The 12,087-nt window shown below is 37.7% G+C and overlaps 1 protein-coding gene and 1 pseudogene across 2 annotated transcripts; both read left to right on the forward strand.

Annotated features, from left to right (window-relative positions):
• Positions 1 to 536: 536 nt before the first annotated feature.
• On the forward strand, positions 537 to 6,636 carry LOC132637414 (lysine-specific demethylase JMJ25-like; annotated as a pseudogene).
• LOC132635870 (uncharacterized) lies at positions 6,256 to 8,397 on the forward strand. 2 transcript variants are annotated; one of them, XM_060352455.1, is made up of 5 exons: positions 6,256 to 6,420; positions 6,505 to 6,672; positions 6,794 to 6,898; positions 7,044 to 7,205; positions 7,283 to 8,397. In XM_060352455.1, the coding sequence occupies exons 3-5, from the start codon at positions 6,851 to 6,853 to the stop codon at positions 7,973 to 7,975; spliced, it is 903 nt and encodes a 300-aa protein (XP_060208438.1). In that variant the 5' UTR covers positions 6,256 to 6,420; positions 6,505 to 6,672; positions 6,794 to 6,850; the 3' UTR covers positions 7,976 to 8,397. The 2 variants fall into 2 exon arrangements, with proteins under 2 accessions (XP_060208438.1, XP_060208437.1); XM_060352454.1 differs by having other exon boundaries at positions 6,794 to 6,958; positions 7,283 to 8,389.
• Positions 8,398 to 12,087: the final 3,690 nt, after the last annotated feature.

A 12,087-nucleotide genomic window follows, 5' to 3' on the forward strand; every position in this document is an offset into this window, starting at 1 on the left:
GAGTGTCATGTGAATCTTTATAATAGTGTGTTTTTGAGATAAATTCAATGAGTTAGGAGTATTTCTGGGCCTTTAAAGCTGATGTTGATGGTATGGTATTTATAATAGGATAATATTTAAGATAAATTCACTGTGGCTTAAAATTCACGGTAGCTTATGGCTTTGACTTATAAATCAAAAGTGTTAAAGCTCCTCCCCTTCCCGATAAAAAATAAAGTTTGCTTAGCCATTTGCATATTTCTTAAAAAAATACTAATTTTTAAATAAAAATAGGTAATTTAATTAAACTATCCTTAATTAAATAGATATTAGGATTTGATACACTTAATAAGAGCAAATATGAAAAAGTAAAGTTAATTTTTTCTTGATTTGCTAAGTGAACTCTTTTTTTGATCCGGAAGGAGTATAATTTAGAAATTCTAATTTTTGACTTTTAGCTAATTTTTGTTATCTTGACTTAAAAATATTTTTTTATCTCACCCAAACACTATAAAAATGCTTAAAAAACCATTTTTGACTTAAAAGCACACCTAAAATAAGCCAAGTTAGCAGTATCTGTTGGCCTTTTTGGTGCAGATTATTACAAAATTAGTTTTTGAATTATGAACAATAGTTTCATGCCACAACCCAGAAAAAGGCAGTGCTCCGAAGCTAACAAATCATGCGATCGGTAATTGGCCGTGGGCACCGAGAGCGCATGTTAGCACCGATCCTACTTGTTTCCTAAGAATAGGCGGGAACAAACTTCCCTCCATTTCTGCATTTCCTTAAGCCCTACCCTTGTCGATTCTCTTGATTCCAACACAAAACGCCCGTTAGTCTAGGAGAGAATGGTGGAAGCGAAAGAGGAGAAATTGGTCAAAATGCGCCGTGTCCGTAGTAAGCGGGCTAGAGACAAGTTAAGTGAATATACCCAGGAAATGGCTGTCAGGGATGAAGAATACCACAGTACAAGTAAGAAAAGAAGGGGTCAAAGGAAGACGCTTGGCAAGAACACAAGAGAAGTTGTTGAAAGTGATAAGGAAGAAAAAGCTATGGAAGATAGTGCATCAAAACCGAGTAAGAGAGCTAGAGTGAAGTTATGTGAAAATCTTCCGAAAATGGCTGCCTGGGATGAAGAAGACCGCCATACAAGTAAGAAAACAAGTGGTGGTCAAGGTAAGAAGAACACAAGAGAAAATGTTGAATCTGTAAGTAAAAGCCACAGAAGAGAGAGGTCGAAAGACGCCATTGTGGAGAATGGTGGAGATTCTGCAAAGGAAAAGGAAAAAGAGATAGTGCAAGATAATGCATCACAGCCCCGAAACAGAAAGAGGATAGATGAGAATGTAAAAAAATCTCTAAATGCGTAGACTTGAAAAATGATGAAACGTTTAAAAAATATACAACTTTTGAAAATTATTACGCCACGTAGCCCAATATACAATATTATAAAAAGCATATCTTTTTCGCTTTTGCTAGTTTCATTTTTATACTGCTTAGAACTGCTTGCCCTTATCTGACATTTTTCGTCATGTTTTGTCTTGAGCCGAGGGTCTTTCGGAAACAGCATCCCTACCTTCCAAGGTAGGGGTAAGCTACCCTCCCCAGACCCCACATTGTGGGATTTCACTGAGTATGTTGTTGTTGTGGGTGGGGAGGGGGTTGTGAGGGGTCGGTTGGGATTTTTGGGGGGGACATTATACATAATGTATCAACCTTGTATAAAGTGTATAATAGTGTATAAAAGGTGTTTATACACACATATGAGCTAAATCGGGTAACAAACTCAAAGTATGGGCTACATGGCTTAAATATTTTCAAAAATAGACATAGAGCGTGAATTTCCCTTTTATTTTATTTGTCTGGAGTATTATCTTGGTTTTGAATTAAAAACATGGCTGGGGTGAGATTGGGTCCAATATGTGTCATCAATGCCAGAGGAATGACAAAGGAAGGGTTGTTAGGTGCACCAACTGTAAAACAAAGCGATACTGTGTTCCTTGCATGACCACATGGTACTGAAAACTTTTACTAACTTATATTATTGGCTGTATTTGTTTACGCGAGTAACTGTCTGAGCTTTTAATTGTAAGTTGAACTTGTGTAGAAACGATACTCTGCTCCTTATGTGTTTATTTGAGCAGTTTGTCTCTTGATGAGATATTGTTTATTTTGACAACTGATAAGATCCTAAGCATGATGAGCATTTTAACAGCTTGAAGCTTTATATATTGCTTAATATTGTCGACTCCAACACCAATTATTATTCATTCATGTAGTTTTCTTTTGTTTTTTCTCATGAGTGCCCTTTTCCCTTTATGACTAATAATAGGTACCCTGGGATGCTTGAGTAGGACTTTGAAACGTCCTGTCCTGTTTGTCGTCTAAACTGTAATTGCAAAGCATGCTTGCGGTTGGATGGGGCAATAAGGGTTGGTTTCTTTTGCTACTCCACATATTTTAAGTTACAGTCAGATTTTGCAAGTTAACATTACATATAATACCCTCTTATTGAAATTTCTTCCAGGCTTTGATGAACTTAAAATTTGAGATTGGCAAAGAAGAAAAGGTTCAATATTCCATTTTTATCGTGCAAAAGCTTCTGCCTTTTTTGAGAAGATTCAATGCAGAGCAAGTGATGGAGATGGAGAGTGAAGCTAAGATTCAAGGTTCTATTATCTTGCTTAAAGATTGGATAGCATAACAGTTCTATATGTTTTTCATTTGATATGCCATATGCTTTTCATTTAGGCAATCGTAAGTATGCATTTAAGATTCTGTTTGGTGATATCTCATTGCACAGCTAGATAACATAATAAATAGCCCTTCTCTGCCATATATTTGGTCAGGGTTGAGTTTGAAAGGATCTGAAATGTTAAATAGAGAATGTTGTAACATATACTTGGTATTTCCTAGATATGAAAAAATAGTTTTGTGTAGTAGGTAGATAGATGCTAACTTCCTCCAAGAAAAACAGAATGCGTAACGCAAATGCGTAACTCATCTTCAGCTGCCTTCTATGGTTTATTTGGGCAGGAGTACCCGTATCAGAGTTAAAGCTTCAAAAGGAAAAGTGCTGGAGGAATGAGCGAATGTACTGGTAAGCACGAAAGACCTCTTCTTTCCATGTCAATCTTTTGGAATGATGTTCAAATAAACTGAATTGAGCAATGTTTTGTGCAGCAACAACTGCAAAATATCCATTTTTGATTTTCACAGAAATTGTTCCAGCTGTTCCTATAATCTCTGCCTTACTTGTTGCCGGGAGCTTAGAGATGGGCACTTTAAGGGAGGTGAAGAAGAAGTCATCATGAAATTCACTGACTACGGGGATGCTTGTTTGCATGGTGATACTGGATCAGATACCAGAACTACAACTTCAAGAAGGCCTAGGTTTTCCAAGTAGATGGTTGACAATGATGCTGTGGGAAATGCCAAGTTTGCGTTTGGAATGGAACCTGGGGATAATGGAGGGGTTCGCTCAGAGAGTTCTGGTTGCCCTGCTGGTGAATGGAAATCCCATGAAGATGGTAGCATTCCTTGTCCACCAGAGAATTTTGGTGGCTGTGTTAAGGGAATTTTAGAGCTGAAGTGCCTGACATTATTAAAGTCAAAATATATGGTCTCTGAGTTGTTGGAAAAGGCTGACGATATTTCCAAACACATGCATGAAATGCCTCAAGGATCATGCTTATGTAGAAAAACAGTGGATGAAAATGATATGCAGAAAAGTAAATTGCGCAAAGCAGCATATCGTGAAGATTCTGATGGCAATTATTTATACTGTCCAGCAGCTAAAGATCTTCAGCGGGAGGATCTGAAGCATTTCCAGTGTCATTGGCTGAAAGGTGAGCCTCCGATTGTCGGCAATGTGCTTGAGACTACGACAGGGTTGAGCTGGGAGCCCATGGTTATGTGGCGAGCGTGTCGCCAGATAAAGAGTTTAAACCAGCCGCTTCATTTGGATGTCAGCGCTATCAATTGCCTTGATTGGTGTGAGGTAAGTTTAGTCCTTGCCAATGATGCATGAAGCAAAATTCTGGGGTTGGAAGGTGTAACTCTATGCCTATTGTTATTACTATCTCTATTTACTGTTTCAGGTGTACTTTCTGAGTCATCGATTTATGGTTTTCCTTGCTTGAAGTTTAGCTAGACAGTAAATCATCTTAGTTAAAATTGTCCTACTCTAGTTGCATTACACTATTGAAGAATCTCAACATCTTTGTTGTGTCAGCTCTGGTTGGATGACAATATAACTGGATTGCAAGTCGAAATACAAGTCAATTTACAGCTTAGATCAAATTCTAAGCACGTAATGCATGATACAAAGTTTATTCCGATGATTGTAATCTTAACACTATGATTTTTAGCTCAGAGGAATTTAATGGCAATACCATTCAAACAAAAAAAAAAAAAAAAGAAAAAAAAAAAAAAGGGAATTTAAAGGCTCTACTTTATCTCTCCAGGGTGGGATTTTCAAGCATCCATTTTGGTGTTGTCATACTAGCAGCAATTTACTCTTGGTGCTTCCTTTTATGATGGATAATTCATTTTGCTTTTTATTCATTTTTTTTTTGAACTAATGAAATACTATTTAATTCATTAGGTGTTTAATGCAGTAGGTAATTCTATTTATTCTGCATGACTATCTTACTCTTTCATCAGATATAGTTTTTCTTGAGTCCAGTAAATTGATAGACTACTTTTAACCCATTATTTATTGCTTAGTACAGTTAAGCATGACTTGATTAACTTTATTTTCATTTTGAAACTTCATGAGAAGCACCACTAACCGCTCAATTCTTTAGTTAAAAAGTGCTAAAAAATAATTAACGTAGCTCGCGATATGAAGAATTAAGTTGATGACTCTATGAATATTAACTAGGTCAACTCAAATGGGATTTGAGCTAGCATAAAGGGAAGCATCTATTTGTGTTTAGTATTTTTCGCTAATGAAGTGCACAGCTAGCTGCAACCTCAGCAATTTCGGACCAAGTAGCAGTGTTACTTGAGCTATAATTGAGCCTGTGAAGTGCAGTGTTTCACAAAAGCTTCTGGCCCTTTTAGCCTTCTTAAGTACAATTTATTTGCTGTTAAGTGATACCCATATAAAACATTTTGCTATTTCTTTGATTACTGCAGGTAGAAGTTAACATGCACCAATTTTTTAAGGGATACATGGAAGGTCGACTTGATAGTGCTGGCTGGCCCCAGATTTTGAAGTTGAAAGACTATCCCTCATCTGATTTTTTGGATGAGCGGTTACCTCGTCATTCTGCTGAGTTTGTTTGCAGCTTGCCCTTTAAGGAGTACACACATCCTCAAAGTGGCTATCTACATCTTGCTGTCAAACTGCCACCAGGGTCTTTGATGCCTGACACGGGACCAAAAACATATATTGCTTATGGAGTTCCCCAGGAGCTGGGGCGTGGGGACTCTGTGACTAAGCTGCATTTTGATATGTCTGATTCGGTATACTTAGTTATTTTATGTTCTTTGGCCATATTTTTCTTCTCTATTGACTCTGGCTAATGCCAGTTAAGAAGTTTCTTGAACATGTGGACATACGCATGCTTTGCAGTTATTGCAAGGGACTCTATAACTTTGACTTTATTCAAGCTAATGATAAAACAAGTCAAGTTGGAAAAACTGCTTTCCCATCAAAAAAGAAAATGAACATCCTGAAATGTATCCCATAAACTGAAGTGACTTTATGTTCTCTAATTTGGTTGGATATATGCTAGAGATTTGGATAATGGATGGTCATAAATTCTGTTGCACTCCCCAAAAGAGATGTTTGATCTCTGTTTGAAGAGTGCCTTCTGATACTCCTATGTAGTACTCTAGACAGGATATTAATGGTGAACAATGTTTGTCCTTATTATATTGTTAGGCTGCATCTTTTTATTTATCTATTATCAAATGAATTTCAAGGTGAATGTGCTGACACATACACAAGGAATAAACCTGACACCTGAACAACTTTCAAGAATAGAAAAAATTGAAAAGAAAGCATGCTGCCCAGGATAAAAGGGAATTACAAATGGCTGAGGACATATCTAAGCTCAACGAAGACCAGTCTTTGCTAGGTGAGATACCTGATCTAACTGAAGTTCAAGACTTCATGAACTACATATCCAAACAAGAAAAAGAAAGCAATATTTGTGAACTAAATTGTAGCAATCAATCAATTGATTCATCTGCTTCTTTTACATGGTTTTCCTAGATTTATCTTTAGATGTGCTACAATCCATATCTTCTCCTTCTTAGGCCATGCTACAAGCAACTTCGTCAACATCCTCGGACACTGTGGGACAGTCAGAGGACATGGCACCAGCTGGAAGGAAAATATGTTCTGCTATCGAAGATGAACTGGTTAGGACCGCTCAAGCTGATTGTCGAAGTCTTGTTTCAAATGATCTTCTTTCTGCAGAAAAGGTAGTAGAGTTATCCTGGCAGCTTCTTAGTATGGTTTTCCTGGATTTATCTTTAGATGTGCTACAATCTTTATCTCCTTCTTAGGCCGTGCGACAGTTAAGTCCGTCAACATCCTCGGACTCTGTGAGACAGTTAGAGGACATGGCACCAGCCGGAAGGAAAATATGTTCTTCTGTTGAAGATGAGCTGGTTAGGACCGCTCAAGCTGATTGTTGAAGTCCTGTTTCAAGTCATCTTTTTTCTGCAAACAAGGTAGTAAAGTTATGCTGACCTTCTTTTGATAACCAAAAGAATGAATCCTGATTTTGGATCTGGGGTATGGTTTTCCTGGATTTATCTCTAGATGTGTTACAGTCTATCTTCTCCTTTTTAGGCCAAGCCACAAGCAACTCCACCAGTATCCTCGGATGTTGTCGGACAGTCAGAGAACATGGCACCAGCCAGAAGGAAAATATCTTCTGCTATGGACAATGAGCTGGTTAGAACTGCTCAAGCTGATTGTCCGAGTCCTGTTTCAAGTCTTCTTTCTGCAAAAAATGTAGTAAAGTCATCCTGACAACTCCTTTAATATGGTTTTCCTGAATTGATCTTTAGATGTGTAACAGTCTGTCTTTTCTGTTCAGGCCATGCTGCAACCAACTCCTCCAGCATCTTCGGACATTCTGGGACGGCTAGAGGACATCGCACCAGCCATAAGGAAAATATTTTCTTCTAAAGAATATGCCACCACCCCTCAAGCTGATTGTCGAAGTCCTGTTTGCAGTCATTTTCTTTCTTTGGAAGAGGTAGTAAAGTTATCCTGACAGCTTCTTTAATATGGTTATCCTTGATTTATCTTCTTCTCTACCTGTGCATTAAGCAGGATCGACCCGAGGAAAGCACATCTGTACCTAATCAAAATCAAACTCCAATAATTCAAGATGTGAACTCAACTTTCAACAAAGTAGAATCATTCCTCAAGTCTATCCCGGAGGAACTTTTTCTTTCACTATCAGGTACACCAATTTCTAATGTGGAGTCTGCAAAGGAAATAGTCAGACATTTTGTTGGAGGACCATTGAAGATGTTGGTGGACCCAGCTAATGAAAAGGCATTGAAGGATGCGATTAACTTACTGAACGAGAATCTCTCGTCATTCACTGACGAACAAGCCAGGCTGTTGGTAAAGATCAAACATATATTCCCTTCGATGGTTCAAGATCTGAGGGACTCAAGCCAGACCGAGTCTAGTTGCCAAGACTTCTTCACTGATCTTGAGAAGGACAGAAAAACTTTAGCTGACTTTAGGAACACTGACTTGGAATTGAAGTTGAAGTATGATCAAGAAGAGGCTGAAGAGAAAGAAATGGAAACTATGCTTATGTTCCTTAGGAAGAGGAAGGCTGAAATTCTGGAGAAAAGACACGAATTATCTGTAAAGGCTAACGACATTATGTCTTCAGCAGAAGAAAAAACAGGTAAGATTGAAGACACCAAAATACTGTTGGTCAAGGCAAAAGAAAAAATCGATAGCTTAAAGAGGCAATGGTCTATTCTTAAATCTGTGCATCTGTAGCTTCCCAGATTACAATACGAATTTCAACTGACAAACCACATTGTTTCTGTGTTCTTGAATTTGAATTTCAGCTCTTATAATTGTTGTATAGGGCAATGCTTGTGCTAATCCGTGCATACTCTTTTGGTAAAAACGAAAAAGAAACGGGATTTCCCTGAAGGGACATCTTGAATGGGCTAGTTTTTGCAGTCAATGGCTGAGTGTAGAGTTCGGTATGATGACAATGATTAATATCTGTTATATATGAAAACTGTTATGAAATATAGAATGGATGTCCACTACACAAATATAATGCCTCTTTCATTATCTTCCACCATATTAATGGTTCTTCCATTATCTCATATATTGAATGCATATGTAGCACTATAAATAGAGGCATAAGTCTTCATATGTAATGTACTTGAAACACATTTTGGAAGAATAATAAAATCTCTCCTCTTTGTCACTCTATGTTTATAGTTTTCATCCTTTAATATTATTACTCTTTTAGCTTCATTTTATAACACGTTATCAGCACGAGACTCTGCCGTTCCGAGCAAATACTTTAAAAGCCTCGAAGGTATTGACTTTCTATTTCCCTTTACTAATGACAAATCTTACTAAACGTGAATTTGTAGTCTTAGATATATCCGGCAATAGCTATATGTCTTGGATTCTTGATGCCGAAATTCATCTTAATGCGATGGGTCTGGCAGACACCATCAAAGATAAAAATGAGGCATCAAACCAAGACCGTGCCAAGACAATGATATTCCTTCGCCATCACCTTGATGAGGACTTGAAAATGGAATATCTCACTGTTAAAGATCCTCTTACTCTGTGGAATAATTTAAAAGATAGATATGACCACCTGAAGATGGTCATACTTTCACAAGCACGTTTTGATTGACTCCATTTAAGGCTACAAGATTTTAAATCTATTAAAGCATATAATTCTGTCATGTTTAAAATTATTTCTCAGTTGAAATTATGTGGTGAAAATATCACTGATCATGATATGCTGGAGAAAACATTCTCCACTTTTCCTGCCTCGAGTATGCTCCTGCAGCAGCAATACCGAGAAATGAAGTTCAAGAAATATTCTGATCTAATCGCACATCTTCTAGTGGCTGAACAACATAATGAATTATTAATGAAAAATCATGAAAGCCGACCCACTGGTACTGCCCCATTCCCTGAAGTGAATGAGGCAAATTTTCGCCATTCTAGGTGTGGAAGAGGTCGTGGCCCCAGTCGTGGTCGTGGCCGTGGTCAAGGAAGAAATTTTAATCATGATTCTCGTTTTGCACCAAATAATACCCTTCACCACCAGCAGTGTAAAAGGAAGGATGAAAAGTATGAAACTGGGCAAAAGAAAAATTCAGAAAATAAATGCTTCCGATGTGGAGGAAAGGGGCACTGGTCACATACCTGTCGTACGCCAAAGCACCTAATTATGCTGTATCAAGCCTCTCTCAAAAGGGCAGAAAAGGATGCCCAAGCAAATTTTATTTCTGAAGATAATGTTGAGCCCATGCATCTAGATGTGGCAGATTTCTTTGAACTCCCTGAAGGAAAAATAGATCATTTGATCGGTGATGGATCTGTAAAAACTTAGATATTTCATACGTGTCATTTGTATGTGGTTATGTTTCCATGTTTATGTAAATAAAATGTGTGTAATGCTTTGCCTAATCATAATATCTACTTCGGTATTCACTTTATCTATTATTTCATTTTGAAGAATCTATGGAAATTCCTCAAATTTTATTTGGATCAATGACCAATCATGAAGATATTTGTGTGATTGATAGTGGAACAACACATGCCATATTCAAAGATGAGAAATACTTTTCTCACTTGCGTAGAAAAAGGGGAAATATTAATACAATTTCTGGCAATTCGAAATTGATTGAAGGCTCCGGAAGAGCTACTATATTTCTGACTAAGGGGACGAAACTTGCTATAGAAGATGCATTATTCTCTTCTAAATCCCCAAGAAACTTGTTAAGTTTCAAAGATATCCGCCGTAATGGATATCACGCTGAGACATTAAACGAAATAAATGATGAATATCTTGCCATTACAAAGAATGTCTCCGGCCAGAAATATGTTTTGGAGAAATTGCCAACTTTGTCTTCTGGTCTGTATTATGCAAAAATTAGTACAATTGAAGCACACTCGATCGTAAACCAGAAGTTTAATGATTCAAGTACTTTTGTGCTTTGGCATGACCGAATAGGTCACCCTGGATCAATAATGATGAGACGAATTATTGAAAATTCAAATGGGCATCCACTTAAGAACCTGAAGATTCTTGAAAGTGGTGAATTTTCATGTGCTGCTTGTTATCAGGGTAAGTTGATAGCTAATCCATCACCAATGAAAGTTGACATTGAATCCCCTGCTTTTCTAGAACGTATACATGGGGATATATGTGGACCTATTCATCCACCTTGTGGGTCATTCAGATATTTTATGGTCCTAATAGACGCATCTTCAAGATGGTCTCATGTGTGCCTCCTATCGTCTCGAAACCTGGCGTTTGCGAAATTATTGGCACAAATAATACGCTTAAGGGCACAGTGTCCGGATTATCCCATTAAGGCTATACGCCTTGATAATGCCGGAGAATTTACGTCTCAATCTTTTGATGATTATTGTTTATCAGTAGGGATAAAAGTTGAACATCCTGTAGCACATGTTCATACCCAAAATGGCCTTGCTGAGTCATTTATTAAACGACTACAATTGATAGCAAGACCACTACTTATGAAAACACGGTTGCCCACTACCGTCTAGGGACATGCTATCTTACATGCAACATCTCTTATTCGTCTCAGACCGACTCATTATAATAAATACTCCCCGTCACAATTAGTATTTGGTCATGAACCAAATATTGCTCATCTCCGAATCTTTGGCTGTGCTGTATATGTGCCTGTAGCACCACCACAACGTACTAAGATGGGCCCCCAAAGAAGGTTAGGTATATATGTTGGGTTTGAATCACCCTCTATTATTCGCTATCTTGAGCCATTGACGGGAGATTTATTCACTGCCCGATTTGCAGATTGTCGATTTGATGAAACAAAATTTTCACAATTAGGGGGAGAGAGAAAAGAAATCAAAAGAGAAATTGTGTGGAAAGTTCCATCACTATCTCATTTTGATCCACGTGCCCCCATATGTGAACAGGAGATCCAGAAGATCATTCACTTGCAAAAAATTGCAAATCAAATGCCAGACGCCTTTACTGATTTGAAAAGGATAACTAAGTCACATATCCCTGCAGAGAATGTGCCTATCCGAATTGATGTCCCAAAGGGAAAATCTACTAGTGTCATAGCCTCTGAATCTCATGCATGCCTGAAGCGTGGTAGGCCATTGGGTTCTAAGGATAAAAATCCTAGAAAAAGAAACACGAAAAATGATCAAAATGACACTATGAAAGAATATCATGAAGATATTCAAGATCTGACTAATCCTGATACTCCTGAAGATATTAGGGAACTCGAGACTCAAGTAAATAAAGAACTATCATTGAGTTCTTCTGGTGATGGGATAAATTTGAATCGATTAAAGATTATGGTGGATAATGTTTTTGCATATAATGTTGCACTAAATATTATGAAAGACATTGACGATCAGGAACCCCAATCTGTCGAAGAATGTCGACGAAGATATGATTGGCCAAAATGGCAAGAGGCAGTTCAATCAGAATTGAATTCACTTGCCAAACGTGAGGTTTTGGGACCTGTAGTCCAAACGCCTAATGGTGTAAAACCAATTGGCCATAAATGGGTTTTTGTGCGAAAAAGGAATGAGAGAAATGAAATTGTGAGATACAAGGCACGCCTTGTTGCACAAGGATTCTCTCAACGACCCGGTATCGACTATGAAGAAACATATTCACCCGTTATGGATGGCATAACATTTCGATATCTCATCAGTTTAGCTGTACATGAAAACCTTGAAATACATCTGATGGATGTGGTTACAGCTTACCTTTATGGCTCACTTGATAATGAAGTCTATATGAAAATTCCTGAAGGATTTAAAATGCCTGAAGCAATTAACTCAAAGTCTTGGGAGATGTATTCAATCAGATTACAAAGATCGTTGTATGGTCT

This window comes from Lycium barbarum, chromosome 4 (assembly GCF_019175385.1).
Source record: "Lycium barbarum isolate Lr01 chromosome 4, ASM1917538v2, whole genome shotgun sequence".
Lineage (NCBI taxonomy): Eukaryota > Viridiplantae > Streptophyta > Magnoliopsida > Solanales > Solanaceae > Lycium > Lycium barbarum.

Excerpts from the sequence above, each read along its gene's own strand:
- LOC132635870 (XM_060352454.1), top strand. The coding sequence starts at position 6,851 with ATGGCACCAGCCAGAAGGAAAATATCTTCTGCTATGGACAATGAGCTG. Across the intron at positions 6,959-7,043 it reads GTCTTCTTTCTGCAAAAAAT|GCCATGCTGCAACCAACTCC; the intron begins GTAGTAAAGTCA and ends TTTTCTGTTCAG. Across the intron at positions 7,206-7,282 it reads ATTTTCTTTCTTTGGAAGAG|GATCGACCCGAGGAAAGCAC; the intron begins GTAGTAAAGTTA and ends TGCATTAAGCAG.